Raw genomic sequence first — 17,327 nt, forward strand, 5'->3', positions numbered from 1 at the left:
ATCTACAGGACATCACCAGTTATTTTCCAAAAGATGATTTGGCTACATGGATTAAAAGTATGAGAAGTGGGAACCAGCTTTCTGTAAAAATGTCATTTTTTCGACCCTATTTGATCTGTAGGGTGAAAATGAAAATTCTGAAACCTTATTGCACATTTACAGGACACCACAAATCATCTTGAGAAAAGATGATTTGGCTAGTGCGTAAAATGTAAGATTAGTTTTGGGAACCAGGTTTGTGAAGAAAAACGTTTTTCCGACTCGATCCCATTTTGCCCCTCGGGTGAAAATGAATACTCTGAAAATTTATTGCACATCTACAAGATACCAACTATCATATTTATAAAGACGAATTGGTAACTGCTTAAATTATATTGTAAGAGAAGTTTGAGGAAGTAGAAAGTGTGACAGGCGGACGGACTAGATAACAATCATGGCCGTAGGAACCGGGGGGGGGGGCGTGCCCGCTCCCCCCCCCCCCCAATAATTTTGCCGATATATATTTTACTATAGAAAACATAGCTACTATATGCTTGTGCCCCCCTCAATAAAAACGTCTGATGACCTTTTTTTTTTAAATTTTCATTTATTTATATATTTATTTTGCTTGTCAAGGAATTTTTGGTAGTTTATAGTGCCCCCTCAACTGAAAATGTATGGCTGTGCCCCCCCCCCCCCCCCCCCCAACTGGAATTGCTTCCTACGGGCCTGCCAATATACCCGAACTTTCTTAAGAAAGTGCGGGTATACTAATCAAAATAAATGTTCATGTCAACGCCTCTCTTCAGAAGTTTCATTTCTGATTATTGCACTCATGGCACATGTACAAAAAGGTCAGGTCTTGTGTGGTCGGTGATTAACATCAAATAAACTCAAACAAGTGAATGATATACCGATATTAGGATTCAAGATCCTCTTCTCTGATAAACATTTCATTTCTGATCATATTTTCTGATCACAAAGCTTTTTGTATAATATACCAAGCATATTAGTATTTGTATAAAACATTAGTAAGGAAATCCATTATATGATATTAATATAAACTGTAATCTACAAGATGTATTGTTGGATGATAATGAATATGTCTAGGATCATGCTGTATGTTGAGTTTGATTCTCTGTAAATCTATTAAGCTGAATGATTTTTTTTTATCAATTTAGCCCAGATGAGCGACCTTAGTCTTTATTATACTTCAGAGAAAAACATATATAAAGAAAGAAAATCTGTATTTTTGATAATATACCATTTGAATAGTAAGCTAGTTATTTGATTAGATATCCCTATTTCTCCTTTTAAGCAAGAATTTTTCGAATCTAAATGCCACCTTTCCGACTGTTTTTATAATTATTGAAAGAAACTGAAAACATCCACGGTTTCTCTGAGGAGAACAGACACGGGAAAGGGTTTGTCGTATTGCATCAAGATAGAAAGAGCAAGGAATCTAACCCAAAGGTAAGCCACCAATAATTTAATTCAATGCAACCTTTATTAAGGTATTCAAATGTATAACGACCATATTTTGTATCTAATAAATGAACATCCTATATTTGTAGTTATGGTATCACTTTGAAGGTGTTATAAAAAAAATACTCCACCAAAGAAATTTGAAAAAAATTGATTATTGTCAAATAAATTGCACCTTGAATTTTACATTGAAGTCTATGGACAATGCATGTTTTATAAGATATTGTAAAAAGTAATTTGAATTTCATAAAAAGCTCTTGGTGAAAGTATGCATATACCCTCTCTTTATTAAAATATGAAATAAAATTAATCATTTACCACAGAAATTTTGACGAAATTAAAATTTTCTTTTTTTTGCCTCAAGGGCAGATAACTCTTCAAAAACTTTTAAAGTGCAAAATGACCAGTTACTTGTATGTTATCAGTCATGTGAATTTAGTTCATTTCACTTTCATCGTTATCTAGCAATGCATTTTTAACTAGTTTCAAATGATTCAAAATTGTTCAAAATCCCTTTATTATACATTGAACACCTTAAAGTAATTGTTGAGACTTGTATATTCCACCTACCGGGAAAAGGCGAGCCTGATTTAGTATGTGATATATCTGTTCGAAATTGTTTGGTTAATCAAATCAGACATACAGTGTATCACGCATTCTCAATTTTTAGTGCCAAATCGGTCCTTGGAAAAGTCAAAAAAATTGTGAATTGAAACTAACATTGTTATATCATTTGAAACATGAAAATGTATAGTTATTAAAATAATTTGACTAACATACTTCATGCTGTGTTTTGTTGACCTCCTTTGAAATGAATGCGGTTAGAGAGCTAATTTTACACCCAGATATTTTCATGTTGTTGGAAACGAAAGAAATTAAGAAATATTACATAATTTAGATAACACACATCAAATCTTGTTAACTTCAAACATTTATGAAACAGTTTAAGCACATTTGTAAAAGGGATGTGGATTCTTGAATTCGGTTATTAGTAAAAACAAAACGGACATAATTTTCATTTAAAGGAAATTATTTTCTTTTTATTTTAACAAGATTTTCAAATCTGATGTAAAGAAAAAAAATGTTCCCAAAAAGCTTCATTATTTGATTCAGTATTTATCAGGTCAAAGAAACGCACATTATCTAAAAGATAAAAATGTAAAATATTTTATCTGTTATTACCTAATTACGAAGAGTATGTTAAATGTAACGTAAATATCGCACATAGATACATGTAACAATCAAAAATAAATGTATCCTCGCAAATATATATATATATATATATATATATATATATATATATATATATATATATATATATATATATATATATATATATATATATATATATATATATTGAATTATTAGTGTTCTTGACAAAGGATTGAATTGAAAAGTCAAGCTTTGTTTTATCTCGGAGAACATTTTTATGAAACCACCCAACCCTCTTCCACCATTTTTTTATCTGTTAATTTTTTCAAACACTTTACTGCTTGTGTAAGCTTTATCGAAAAACTCACACACACACACACACACACCCTCACACACACACACACACACACACAAAATAAAATAAAATAAAACATGCATTGTAAAAGTATTTTTATAAGGCAATATAGATTCTACATATAACGTAAATTAAATATTTATTACCATAAAAGCATAGACACATGCCTTCTATGCCTAAACAACAATTTTTACGAGAAAAATCAGGTTGATAATTAAATATGTATTTCTTGCAAGGATGAAATCAAGTTTGACCCCTTTTTTGGCATCCAACATGCACAGCCGTGTTTTTTTTTTACCCCCCCCCCCCCCGCCCCGCTGTTAAACACAGTACCAATCTGCGGGACTTCATTTCCTACGAATAATGATATGGAGTTGTAACGTAGTAATGAGCTGTCTGGAGCTTGCCTCTTTCCGTATGTGTTCAACGCTTAATCAAAATTTTGTTGTAAAGAAAGCTTGATAATGTAAATATTGATTATGATATCAGATATCATAAATAAGTCCTAAGTCAACCCTATTCAAGAAGCATATTTTTTTAATTAACGAATCTGAATAATTAAAAAGTCATTTTATTGATAGATGATTAACATTTATAGGCGCTGAATGTCACAATCATGTTATTTTAACAATTCTTTCTGAAAGATGTATATGCAATTTCATTAATGAACACTGTTTAATAACGAATTGTCCTTTTTATGTAAAATTTACTGGGCATAATAAAATTTAAAATTTGCTTTCTTATATTATAAATATTTAGCACAGTATACAATGTTATAATCTAAATTTAACTGCATGTACAGTAAAACTCGTTTAGTACGAACACGAATATAACGAATATACAGATATAGCGAAGTTTTTTTGCAATCCCCGGCAAAATTCTTAATAAGTCCTTGTAAAATTTTACGGATATAACGAATGCGGATATAGCAAATGTACGGTTATATCGAACTGATTTTGTATCCCCTAGAAGTTAAAAAATAACAGAATTTACAACTTTTGTAGCGAATTTTCAAAGATCTTAATGTTTAAAATATTGAACACATTGAGATATTTGTAAATATTTATATTTAAAACCATTTTTAAGTTGATGATACACTAGTTAGCAGATCAAACCACAACAATTAAAATACAAATAATTCAAATAATTAAGCACAAACGATATTTACAATACGAATATTAACGTAAAAACTTTGAACTTAAAACTGTATAAATTGCTGAAAATGGAAATATCCAGTTTTTACACCACAATATTAATTCTGGGTGTGAATGCTATTACAATGTATGTCAGTTCAAATTTGAAATCATACAGATGCCAAAAATATTAATTTTTTTTTTCACTTTTGCACTTCCATTTGCATCAGTGCACTGTTGTTCCAGAAAAAAATGCCAATGTAAGAAACAATGTATTTCTCTGTTTTTAAATAATAATGTTTCACCCGAAAATTTGTTCAAACAGCTTAAGATTTAAATTTAATTAACTTTAAAACATTGTATCGTAAATATCGGTAACATATATATTTTTATGAGCTTTGTCGTACCTTTTAATGTTGTTGTTTAATTATTTCACTGTTAATTGAACAGTCTGTATATTGCTTCAACAATTACAAACTTATTGGTATCTCGATTGCTTTTGATTTGCATAGAACCATTCGCATACCAAATTTCATTGCAATTCATGCTGTCATAGCATTACCACAATTCCTATGCCTTGAGGAATGTATAACAAAACTCATAAGTTCATTTCACATTTATTAACTTGGAAACAGTAGTATTACACCAATCATTATAGTCACACATTTTCAAATACAACAATTGTCAACGTTCACTCTAAAGTCACTGTAAAGTCTACGGATAATGGACATAAATGGCCACATTGTCCCCAAATCTTATATGAGGTCTGTGGTTACGGCCGAAATACCAACGCACAAAGGTGCATAACGGGCATGACGGAGGCCTTGTGTTGAGCACAAGTGCCGGTGAAGTCCCAATGCTTGACAACTAGCATGTGGACGGGAATGGCCTGGGACATATCTGTTTACCCTGTTTCCAGAAGATTGCTCCCTGGTTCGATAGTACTTACTGACACTGAGTACTCCAGACTGTGAGCCTTCCCTCCTTTTAAAAGAGGTGAAGGGGGCACCAAGTATGGCTTAAACTTGTAGAACCCCAACCATAAACTACATAAGGGGTAATACTTTCCCCACAAACAATTCTACTGTTTGAGTGTAGGTCAATTTGATCCATAGGAAACAGTGTTGATCTCATACTTAATTTGTGAATAAATATTAACACATAAATATCAATGAAATTTTTACCACTGGATTTATAATAAAAGGGGAGCTATATATTTGATAAATACAGATAAACAGTGTCCTTTGTACCATTACATACAATAGCATAAATTGATGTTAAAAAGTTACAACTTAATCATATTGCATCATTTCAGTAAAGCTACAAGTCCATTTAAGTATCCAGTTTGGAAAGTATTTGTTTTGCTGCGACATCAATATTCGATAAATTTTATATTATTTAAAAAAAAAAATATTGTGACCCGCATATGTGTGAAGGATATGATATTCAGATAATATAGGTCAAATTTAAGGCAATGTAACTAAAAAATAGATCTGTAATGATTTCAAACTTCTCAATTCAAAATAAAAACTAAACAGTAACATAACGATTTCTGCTATAAAATGTGATTTTCCCATAAGACAATCGTTCAAGTTATAACAAACAATTGTTGTATTTTATTCAACAACCAACAATGGTTCATATGACTGGCAGAAAATAAAAGTTATTTGAAATGTTATATTACTTAAAACACAGTACATTCTTCAAAGCGAATTGACACTATACTTTTAGAATCAGTGGTATATTAATTTCAGTAAAGAAATTTTCTTTTTGCAAAATAAAAGAGTACATTTGGAGTCTCTGACCTACCATTTAACAAGTTTGTAAAATGACACGGGGGTTCTTTAAAATGATACTTAAAAAATTCTACAGGAAAGCTATATGAGAAATATTTTTGCTGTGGCCTTCAATTCGACATTAAGATATTAAATAGATTTGTCGATGAACAAAAAACAATTGAGCCTTCGGCTAAGGTGAGATAAAAAAGAATTAAGCTTAATATAACGTTGATATTTTTATTTTGAAAAATAAACATTAGTTGTTTTGCTCAGATAATGTTTTCCCATTGAACAGTATATCAAGAAAGAAAACGACTGACGTGCAAAACTTTAATTTTCATTTTCGCTATTTTATTATCACTATTCATTGCATGCAATAGGTCTTACCGGTTTAAATAGTACATATTATCACTAGCAGAGATGTAAACGCCTCATGTATTAGACCCAGGTATCTTATTCCTCATTGGAATTCTATGGAGGACATAATTTAGGTGACATGCTAAGTACATGTATATTATTCTCATTAACAATAAAAATGTTTAGCATGTTATCTAAATCTATATAAGAAACAAACAGATCCATTTCTTATTGGCGAAATTCCATAATGGGACACGAAGAGTTGGGTGTACTTGTTTGAAATAGGTTGAGCAAAAATATAATAATTTTTCGGTATGAGAAAAAGAATCAAGACAGCTAAATATTAAGGAATAATAACATATTAATGCCACTGTTTTATGTTTGAAGATTTATTCTATTGCATAATGAAAAGATATTGGTACATAACTTTTTTCCCCAGAATAAATCATTTAAGTTCTCTTAACCTATAAGATATTTTCGAAGTAATATTTGGTGTTAATAAATTAAAGAGAGTATCCAAAACACCGAAAGTCTTGTTCACAACTTGGTAGATTAAATAAGATCCTTTCACTCTCCAAAGAAATACACGTAATTTTACCCAATATATATATAGTATATGATATCATATTCTTCTTCAACGAGGAGGAACCAGAAGAATTGAAAATACTCAGGATGATAATTTAATCTGATCTGAGTAATATTTGCATATTTGCACCGTCTTTTAGTATAAAAGTATTATTAGAGAATATTTTGGATAGTTAGTCGAGATATGCAAAACTGTTTGTAGATAAATTTGAAAATATTTAACAGCACAACTTCCTGTTTCAGATAGCATTGTCAGTAGGAGAAACAATATCAGTAACAATATTCCCTTTTTTCCGAATATTGTTAAAGGGACAAGTAAATATGCTCAACAAATTATTCTTTTCTGTTTATTCTTACAGGCATCTCCGTCTTTCGAAATTATTGTTCAATATGGTAAAAGAACTTTCACTGGATTACAATATAGAAGGGAGAATAGAGAGAGCCCCACTGGGAGTCATATCCTATATTCTTAACATCATTGGAATCCTTGGCAATGGTGTGGTTATACATATCTTTCGAACACGTGCTGTTCCAGTCTCAAATTACAGGATATTTGTCCTTTTTCTCTCTGTAGTCGATCTTTTCCTTTGTATTTCTCACATTCCAAAAGAACTGAACAGAATGATGTTCGTCTACAGTCAGCAGACCCAGAGGATGAATTTGATATGTAAGATATCTCACTATGTTGGTAATTCTGTAGGGATGGCTTCTCTACTGATCGCTCTTTTTATAAGTTTCGAAAGATACAGAAAAATTTGCACACCTTTCAAAACTCAGATTACAATGATCCGTTCGAAGATGATGTGTGTGAGTGTAATTTTTCTCGGTTTTGTCATACAAGTCCCAATTTTTTTGATTCACGGTAAAAGAAATGTACAGGTAGAAAACATTAATGCCACTCGGTGCAATGTAGAAAATGAATATGATGGAAACTTTTTAACTTTCCTATATTATGCTTTCATATTCATGGCTGCGTTCTCTTGTATTATACTGATAGCTATATTTCAAGTGAAAATACGAAATGCTCTTGTTGAGAAAGCCAAAACCAAGAGAAAGATGAAAAGCAAGGATGGAACAGTAATAGATTGCAACACTAGAATACCAGATGGGAAGGGTGTTAAGAAAGAGATAGCGAATCAAACCGAGTCAAAACAACAATCAGTGGATCCAGAGGCGGAGAAGAATAGGCGAATAGCGATAACATTTGCTTTTGTATCCGTTTTCTTGGTCGCTAGTTTCGTCACAATGACCTTGTTTCAGACTGTCCAAGCTATCAAAAGATATTTCTATCCACGGCAAAAAATTTCCAAAATGGAAGACATCTTTGAAGAATATCTGCCAGATATTGTAGTCGTTAATGGGATTTTGAATCCATTTGTTTACTTTTTAACTGATGTACAGTTTAAAGTAGAAGTAATGAAACTTTGTGGTAGAAGATTATAGATGTCAATTGTCACAATTTTGATTTGATGCCAAATCTGTTAGTGGGCTACTGCAGATAAAATTTTTTTTTCCTGTACGTGAATTGTAATAAGAATGATTTTTCTGCCATTTATTCTTGACCATAAACACTGCAAAGGTAACAGTATGACTGTCCTTTCCGAAATATTTGTGTATATAAATTTATAATCTGCCATGAAAGTAGTAAAAAGATATTTTTATTTCTCCAGTATTTTTTAAAAACATGGTCAGTATTGTTATTGGATCAATTCATTGTGGGTCATAAGTTTGTTTTTATAATATTATTCAAATGCATTTAAATTTGGAGATGTTGTGTGTTGTAGTTCAGAAAACTATTCAATGTTATTAAGAATGAAATCCTTGTACGTGTTAACGTTAAATTTATTTTGACACTAGCTCTTTGAATGTTATGTTGTTGTGTATTGGAGGAAATCAGTGTATCGTCATTGTGATTTTGTATATTGATTGCCTTCAGGTTATTTTGTTGATTATCTTATGTTAAACAGGATTTTAGCTCACCTAAGCTAAAGCCTCTCTTGAGTTTTTTCTGATTGAAGGGTGTCCGGTGTCTGACCTTTGGTCCTCTGGCGGTTGTAGAACGTTTCAAAATTTTCAACTTCTTCACAAATTTCAACCAAATTTGCCAGAGAGCATCCTTGGATGGTGGTGATTCAAGTTTGTTCAAATGAGGAGCAATGGCTCTTTTACTAAATGGGAGATAATGAGGAGACAGAGAAAACATTGGTGGGGTCATTTAAAAATATGCTGATGAAGAACTACTGGACTGGAAAACAGAAACTCGTGTGACAGCATCCTCAGTGTATATTGAATTTTAATCAGGTCCTGGTCCTCTGGAGGGATGGGGCTACACTACATAATAAAGTTTAACATACACGGCCAGGAACACGTTAAGTTCCTAGACAGTACCGTTGTCAGAAACCTTTAAAGTCAAGCACTGAAACTGGTTCGTTGTCATGAACATACAGGTGAGGTTATGATAAAATCCGTCCGGTGTCATGATTTGAGAAGACAGGCTGTGAGAAGCTTTTCATTTTTCAAGTTAAATTATCTATAACAATGTCTGAAATTGCAATGGGAAACAGGGCTGACACCCTATTTGGTGTTGTATGAATTTCAGCCGTTAAAAAGAAGTAATAAAAGAAGAGTTTGCGTTGGCGACATTTAATCTGTTGAAATCACTTGTGGATTTGATTCGTTTTCCTACTGAGATGTTATATTTTACGTAAATATAATATAATATAGACACCAATTGGTGCAAACAGTATCAAGACATGTTGTAAGCCTTTATAGAAAAATAGAACAAATTAAAATTGAAAATTTTGATCTATTTAAATTTTTGTCCGTTGTCATGACAAGATACGAAATTCAGTCCGTTGTCGCTACTGTACTGTACACACTGCGAAGGACGATGTTATGTTGTTTTGGGAATTGTTAAGCATGCCATCAAAAAGAGGGGTGTGACGGTACATATTGTCGTCGGCGACAAAATGTACATACCCTTACTGCACATATCGTCGTCCATCGGTATATATTGTCGCCGGCGACAATTTGTACTGAGACGAGCCTTTTTTCCTCCTGCGTAATGGAAGACAAAATGTACAGCCTAGCATCGGCACGTTTTGTATTGTGAACATTTGCACATTTTGTCGCTGATATATTGTGTTGAATATTTACTAAGGTCGTGGAGAGAGAGAGAGAGATTGACACACATACACACAGAGAGAGAAAGACGGACAGCTAGACAGACAGAAGGATAGACAAAATGTTTGGCTGATAAATAAGTAAACAAGTTGTATTTATTTAGCATTACTTGCAATATTGTAGGGAGAAATGGTGTTGCTCAGAAAATTGTGTCCAGCATTGGTTTACACGACAATGATATGTCAAAATACCGTAATTCTTGAGATATTTGAAAAATCACCTGTTCTTTTTTCTCGTTATATATACATGGATATGAGATTGAAAGTTATTTGTTCATTAGTAATGTTATCTGGAATTCTTTTTTTGTTTTTTGTTTTTTTGCTTAATTCTCATACGAGTGCCGATATAATTGGTGTAGGGGTTGACATTTTTAACTCACTTGAGCTGATAGCTCTAGTGAGCTTTTCTGATCACATTTTTTGTGTCGTCCGTCTGTCTGTCGGTAAACTTTTCACATTTTCAGCTTCTTCTCAGGAACTACTGGCCAATTTCAATTTCAACCGAAGTTTCCAGAAAGCAAACGTGGATAAAGGGAGTTAAGTTTGTTCAAATTAATGGTCATGCCCTCTTTCAAGGAAGTATAGTTAAGAATTAGTGAAATTTTATTGACATCTTTAAATAATCTTCCCAAGAGCCATTGTGTCAGAAAAGTTGAAACTTATGTGAAAGCTTTATTATAAAGTGTAGATTCATTTTTATTCAGATCATGTCTGGGGAAGGGTGGGGCTACAATAGGTGATTAAAGTTTTAATAGAATATTTAAGAATAATTCTTTCAAAATTTTATTCTCAAGAACTTCTGGATCAGAAGAGATGATACTTATGTGAAAGTACATAGTGTACTTTTAATTTTGTAGATTCTGGCACGACTTTTTTCTTCTTTTCTTTGCTTTTGTAAATTCTGTTTTTTAACCTATATATACTCTCAATTTCGTCCACAGGTAAAACTTATACAGTAACACTCCTTTACACACAAACTTTTTTTTTGCTTAATGTCAAAAAAAAAAAAAAATCTGAAACGCACCCCCTCCCCCGTTCTGAAATTTTTGGATCAAATATTGAGAACAGCAGTAGGCCGGTGATTAGCGATGTTTACATGGAAGCATCCTCAGATAGTGTTGATTCAAGTTTCTCCAAATCATAACCCCCGGACCAAGGTTGGAGCCACAAAGGGCGGTCAAAGTTTTACACAGGAATATATATGAAAATCCTTTTAACCTTTTTCTTCTCAACAACAGCAAAACGATGATTAGCCATATCTGTATGGAAACATATGCATTGTCATGCGGCATGTACTGATGGATGACAATCTGCACAGTGAGTGTGTGTACACATTGTCGCCGGCGACAATACGAACAGGACGACAAAATGTATAGCGTCACAATCAGGGTCGCTGCATGAAATAGCATACGAGATACATCAATGTGGGTTACACACCAATTACATTCACAAATCCACCAAAAACAAGAGGCCCATGGGCCACATCGCTCACCTGAGCACTTTGGTTCGGAAATAGCAGAAATCAGTTCAGTATTCAAAAGTTTAAATATTAAAAGGGGGGGGGGTTATGATTTGAACAAACTTGAATCTACACCACCTTAAGATGCTTTTGAATTAATATGACTTATAATGGCTTTGTATTCTAAAGAAGAAATTTTTATTGATATATCCTTTATAATCCATTGTTTGACTATGATCCCCTGTTTGGCCCCTCTGTACTCCTGTGGGGTCATGATTTGAACAAATTTGAATCTACATTACCTGAGGGTGCTTTTAATCACGTTTTTGCTGTTCTTGAGAATAAGATTTTTAAAGATTTCCCATATGTATTATTATGTTAAACTTTGATCGCCATCCTACCCCCGGGGGTTCTTGATTTGAATAAACTTGAATCTACACTACCTGAGGATGCTTCCATAAAAATATGACCAATCATGGCTTTGCTGTTCTTGAGAAGAAGATTTTTAAAGATTTTCCCTATGTTATCCTATGTAAAAATTTTGATAGCACAGTGATGTCCCACCCCCGGGGGTCATGATTTGAACAAACTTGAATCTACACTACCCGAGGATGCTTCCACATAAGTTTCATATTATCGGCCGTTGTCTTGCTCGTTGGCCGACCAATTTTAAGCATGTCAGTAGGGTCAAGTTAAATTTTTTTTGCGTCCTTGGCCGATTCAATTGAAGCACTTATTGAATAGTCTGTCCACCAACCTTCGATCATCGGCCGACCATCGGCATACAGTTTTTAAAGTCGGTCGTCAGTAGGCCGACATTTAGGAATAGGGTTTTCGTACAACTGTCGGCCAAAGACGAAAATCAAACTGCGGACTAGCGAACGATGATCGGGCGACGGTTGGCCAGCTTATAAATGTTTTTACTTTTAAAGGCATCGGTGTTCCTAGGAATTAATATGACTACTTTGCGTCGCCCGATACTAGTGTTGGCCGATGATGTTTTTCCAGACGACGATACGAAAATAATTTGGTCGCCCGATCATCGACTTATATGTGACCAGAGCATAACATTTTAATTTTGTTATACTGATGATATACAAGGAATTGTACATGTTTGCATACTAGGATGCAGGTTCCTAAGAGAAAATGAATTGAACATAAAAACATCGCAGAATAGTTAGCACGTTCGTGTGAGCTGCTTTAAGACGACCCCGAGATTCAAAATTATCTGTAATATGCTTTGTATTCTTTTAAATTAAGCATATGTTTGATCATTTCTATTGCATTTTATTGATTTACTTACATGTTAAGAAAAATGACACCGGACCAGATAAACTCAACATGTACTGACAACGGACTTTTTACTTATAAATTGCGATTTCTTAAAACATGTTAGCTACAAAAGGCTGTCTGTTGCCTAATAAATTTAAAACGAAGTTTCTCTTCATATTTTAAAATGAAAGAACCATTTCGACGAATTAAATATAAGAAGTATATAATTTTCCAGCTCACAATCATGGCTTCACATATGGGCATGTGTGAAGCCAACCCAAACTCCTCAAAATGTATTGTGGATATCAAATACATAAATCTGTGTATGGAACACTGAATGTTGTATCTGTTTCCCAATATTCAAATTTGTCAAAAACGTTAAATTTTAGGCATTATGTATAAATTCTTGTATCCTTTGCATGACACCGGACGGATTTTATCATAACCTCACCTGTATGTTCATGACGACGAACCAGTTTCAGTGCTTAACTTTAAAGGTTTCTGACAACGGTACTGTCTAGGAACTTAACGTGTTCCTGGCCGTGACATAGAAATATTTGAAATTTTGTTTTTTAAAGAATCTTCCAAAAAGGGAAATCAATGATTAGTTATATTGAGATTCAAGCATCCTCAGGTTGTGCAGATTCTAATTTGTTCAAATCATGGCCTCGGGGCAGGGCGAGGGAATAAAAGTTTTACATAGAAATATTAAGGAAAACACATCTTTAAAAATCTTTAAAGAACAGCAGAGTCATGAATGATCAGTCAAATCAATACAAAAGTATCCCCAGATAGTGCAGATAGTATGGCCCTCAGGGGTAGGGTGTAGCTACAAAAGGGAATCAGTTGTACATTGGAATATAGTAGGGAAAAATCTACTAGTATTTCTCAAGAACGCTAGATCATGATTTGTCATATTTATTTAAAAGCATCCTCAGATAGCGTACAGTTTTGTTGAAACCTTGCACTTACCACATGGCATGAGCCATAATAGGGAAGTAAATTTTTATATGGGGAAAATATAGGAAAATATCTTATAAACAAATTCTTCTGAAGTACAGCAACCTGTGATTAGTTTAGTTAATATAAAAGCGTAATCTGGACATGCAGATTCAAATTTGTTGGAATCAAGATTCGGGGTGTGGGAATCTATATGTAAATGTCTTCTTTTCACAAACGGCAAGGTCATGATTAGGCATTGTACAGCTGTAATAATTATGCAAGCATCTTCAGGTAGTGTAGATTCATGCTTCTTAAAATCAATGCCCCGGAGGGCGTTAGAGTGGGACACAATAGGGAATAAAAGTTTACATTGGTATATATATATATATATATATATATATATATATATATATATATATATATATATATATATATATATATATATATATATATAAATCTCTCGAAGAGTAGTAGGACCACACCAAATATTGATTCCCAAGTTGTTTTTTCAATTTTCTTTTTTTTATTTATGGACCCTAGAAGGATGCATATACACAGAGAAGAAAAACTAGAAAAGCCTTTCCTTCAGAACAGCAAAGCCATGTCAGTCATATTAATATTGAAGCATCAACATGTGTTGAATCAAGTTTGGTTAAAATTAACATGACCTTTTGGCCTCAGGGTGCGGCGCAATATTGGGTCAGATTATTTTCCTGGGAATAAAGAGAAGTAAAAATCTTTAAAAATCTGGAAAAAAAAAATAGCAGTACCAAGGTACCATAGGGGAGTGTTGTGGCTCATGGGCCTCTTGATAAAAAAAAACAATTGGAGGTATTTCAAATATAATGTGTCAGCTTGCTTTCTGCATATGTGAGAATGAGTGCTCTTAAACTGTATTTTAATCAGTATATATTTAACAAACTAGCGTTAACCCTATCACTTGGAAGTGTTCTTGAGTCTTTTAGGAAACATTCAATAAATCATGTTATTGAGATGCCATGTCCCTTTAAAGATTTCTTGTTATTGCTGTACGTTTCATCATCTTACACCATGAATTGAGTTATTTTTACGCATCAAATATTACTTAGTTTGATACATAAGGTATACCCTCAACAACATTAATAAGTCAGTTCAAATCCCCAGCTACAAATTTTGTTTTAAATATTTTGTATTTTGAAATTGAAAGTGGCAGTTGCACTCGTATATTTCAATTCTGATAGTTGAAAGTGGTAAAATTGTTATCTGATTCTTCAGTTCTTACATTGCTTGGAATATTTAACTGTCGTATATACATGTAGAAGTGCTTGAAAAAATATATACTTCAAGGGGTGCAAGAAGAACACCAATGCACATATAGGCCTCTCTTCTCTGTAGCTGCTGAAGGACTTGCTATATTCTATAGATGATTCATGAAGAAAAATAAAACACCCCTCTTAAGAGGTTTTAACATAGTGGATGCTTTATATGGATATTATGAAGCATTTTCCGTTTTTTAAACGAAGCTTTTTTATTGGTAAGTGTCTCACTGTTCACTAAAACCACAAGCGTATACATGTATCTTTGTTGAAGATGATAACAATTTCAAAGGATGAAAATACTTAAACATCCTGTAAACAAATATAACACCAAGTAAAAGAAATCCACAATAAAAATCTATTTTAAAAAACAATAAATGTCCAATTATAACAATTTTACAAGAGATTTTATCAATTTAAGACCATTTGCAATTTTAAAATGTCAGCTAACAATATTGTACAAAAGATTTTATCACTTTAAGACCATTAGTGAATTTAAAATGTCATGCTTCGATCCGGAGACATCACTACATACTCACTTTCATCAACTTTTATCTCATTAGCCATGAAAATATACCAGTCTTCCCCAGATTGTTCTTCTGTTTTATAAGGTTCATTTTCATACAAGTCCAAATCTTTATCACTACCACTCCTATTTGCATTACTAATGTCATTTTCATATAGGAACAAGTCCTCTAATTTTTCACTTTCACCGTTATTTTGATAATTAGCATACACAGACCCTGTTACTTCGGAATCACTACGAGATCTAAAAAGATTGGCGTATACTTGGTATTGACCTCCACTGAACTTTGGGGGTGGGGGTCTTTTAGGTGGGACTTTTTTCTTTTTCTTATGTGTACCCCCATCTTTGATTCTTGGGAGGTCATTTTCATATAAAGGATCTCTATTAAAAGATGCATCACTTGAAATTGCTCTTTCTATCTGAACGTTATGTGGATGTACGAGACTAGAACTTTGGAGATTTTGGTCACGACCATCAATTTTAAGTGTTTCCTTCTCCATTTTTCCTGCTGTAGTACCTGACGCTGATTTTCGTCGATTTTGGAATGTACCACTCCCATCTACTGGCGGTTTTAACAGATTTGGAATAGACTTGGATTTCTTTTCTTTACGTACTGGGACGGTGATTTTATTGACAATTTTTGACATGGAGAAGTAAATGCCCTCCATTATCGTTATCTAGAAAGAAAAACAAAAGTCACCATGGAACATGATCTTCTCGTACTTTAATCTTTTGTAAAGCTTATTAAAAATGGGATGAATATCATTGATTCCTAGCGATTCTCAATAAGAAAATACTTTGAGTAAATAAATATTTGTTTTACCAGAGAGTCAAAACCAACCATAGAAAGAAAAAAATCGGCAGATTTTCAATTAATAATTTTATTCAGAATGGAAAAAAAATCATTTTAAAAGTGAATACCCCTTTATTTTTTTAAAGTATAGGGGTAACAGTATTTGAATAATTTCTCACTTCAGAATTTACACTCCATTATCTGGTTATTATGTGTTTGCGTATGTTACACAGGGAATGAAGATAGAATTTTTAATTATTTGATTGAAATTTCTGCATTAATTCCATGATGCACCTCGCGGTGTGATACTGTTACATTGTAGCTTTTTTATGTTGATAAAGTGCTCGACGAGAAAACAAGACAGGTCTAATCATAAAAAGTAAAAACATGCGCAAAAATTTTAAAATTTTTATGAGTCCATGAACATGATGAAGAGAAAACATTTTTATTCATATCCAATCACAAAAATGAGAGTTCATTCATCTATTGTAGACAAAACCAAAATTGAAAATATTTAAGCTGTGAATTGCTTGACTGTCATCAAAATTAGTTTATTAAATATCTTCTAAAAATTCAATACAAAATATACATTTTTTTTTTTACAGAAAATCATATGATATCATCATAAGATATAATTCATTTACATATGTACATCGATTGTTTGAGAAATATCTCACCTTCTGAAGCAGTTTGCGTAATTTTGACTCCACCTTTCTTTATGTCAACACAAAATTTTGAATGATGATATAAACATTGGACAAGGCGTATATATTTGTAACAGCCATGATCTCTCGGAAATGTGTAACAACCATGCGTTTGAGTGTGATTTACATATTTCTCGGAAATCTACGTCGATTGAGCTAAAAAGGATCTATTATTATATTGTGTGGGTTTATTGATGACCGAATGAATTGCAATCATAAAGTACATGTAAATACCACTACAGAACTTTTTTTTTTATCCGATAAGATTTTTTTAGCAATAAAGGATCGCCTTTTAGCATGCCCTATTATTAAATAATATCCACATGCATA

The 17,327-nt window shown here is 32.8% G+C and overlaps 1 protein-coding gene across 1 annotated transcript; it reads right to left on the reverse strand.

Annotated features, from left to right (window-relative positions):
- Positions 1-15,250: 15,250 nt before the first annotated feature.
- LOC133194775 (uncharacterized) lies at positions 15,251-17,059 on the reverse strand. Its single transcript, XM_061330684.1, has 2 exons — positions 16,971-17,059; positions 15,251-16,177 (listed from the first exon to the last, which is right to left on the reverse strand). The coding sequence occupies exon 2, from the start codon at positions 16,166-16,168 to the stop codon at positions 15,470-15,472; it is 699 nt and encodes a 232-aa protein (XP_061186668.1). The 5' UTR covers positions 16,169-16,177; positions 16,971-17,059; the 3' UTR covers positions 15,251-15,469.
- Positions 17,060-17,327: the final 268 nt, after the last annotated feature.

This window comes from Saccostrea echinata, unplaced genomic scaffold (assembly GCF_033153115.1).
Source record: "Saccostrea echinata isolate AGI-Se365-2 ecotype Australia unplaced genomic scaffold, CSIRO_AGI_Sech_v1 ptg000029l, whole genome shotgun sequence".
NCBI classification, from domain to species: domain Eukaryota; kingdom Metazoa; phylum Mollusca; class Bivalvia; order Ostreida; family Ostreidae; genus Saccostrea; species Saccostrea echinata.